At 56.0% G+C, this 652-nt stretch overlaps 1 protein-coding gene across 2 annotated transcripts in view; it reads left to right on the top strand.

Annotated features, from left to right (window-relative positions):
• The first annotated feature begins 60 nt into the window (after positions 1-60).
• COL1A2 (collagen, type I, alpha 2) overlaps positions 61-652 on the top strand; it is a 42,689-nt gene continuing 42,097 nt past the window's right edge. Inside the window, exon 1 of one of the 2 annotated variants that reach the window (XM_009330509.1) lies at positions 61-310. In XM_009330509.1, coding sequence (XP_009328784.1) covers positions 241-310 — 70 coding nt within the window. In that variant the 5' untranslated portion in view covers positions 61-240. The remainder of the gene's footprint in view (positions 311-652) is intronic. The other variant, XM_009330507.1, reaches the window with a different exon arrangement.

Genomic DNA, 652 nt, shown 5'->3' with positions numbered 1-652 from the left:
GGGCCCCGCGGCCGCCGCGCGCCCATTGGCTGCGCCGCCGCCGGTGGCTCGGAGCTCCGGGACCCTCCTGCGGTATAAATGGGGCGGACCGGGGCTTGATTAATTTAGCATCCCGGGCAGCAGGTTTCTGCTAAGGTTGGAGTTACTCCTCAAGACTGTATGCCTGCGTCCCATAGGTAATAGCTAACCACCGACCAGGGACTCTGCACCACAAGGAGTCTGCATGTCTTGCAACTAGACATGCTCAGCTTTGTGGATACACGGATTTTGTTGCTGCTTGCAGTAACTTCATACCTAGCAACAGGCCAACGTAAGTGCTTTTAGCTTGTTTGTGGCATGGGTGGTGTCAGGGGGTGGCTGTCCTACTCTCTGCGCTCTATCCAGGCGTCTTCCGCACGGATGGTAGTCTGCGGGGAGCTGCAGCTTCCCAAGCTACAGAGACCATCTCATAAAACTGCCACCTCCGTCCCAGCTCAGAATCTAGCGCTTTTTTTTTCCCCCTCAGAAATAGAAAAGGATGGCAAAAGGCCAACGAGATCCCCCCCCGCCCGAAAAAGAAAAAAAAGGCGGGCTCGTATCCAGAGCAGAATGCAAAGCCTTAATTCGGGCGCAGATGCTTAAAGGCGAGGAGGAGAGCGTTTACGGCGAGCGG

The sequence above is a fragment of the Pygoscelis adeliae genome, unplaced genomic scaffold (assembly GCF_000699105.1).
Source record: "Pygoscelis adeliae isolate BGI_AS28 unplaced genomic scaffold, ASM69910v1 Scaffold27, whole genome shotgun sequence".
Taxonomy (NCBI): Eukaryota; Metazoa; Chordata; class Aves; order Sphenisciformes; family Spheniscidae; genus Pygoscelis; species Pygoscelis adeliae.
The sequence above is the reverse complement of the archived record's forward strand: the minus strand, read 5'-3'. Positions and strand labels throughout refer to the sequence as shown.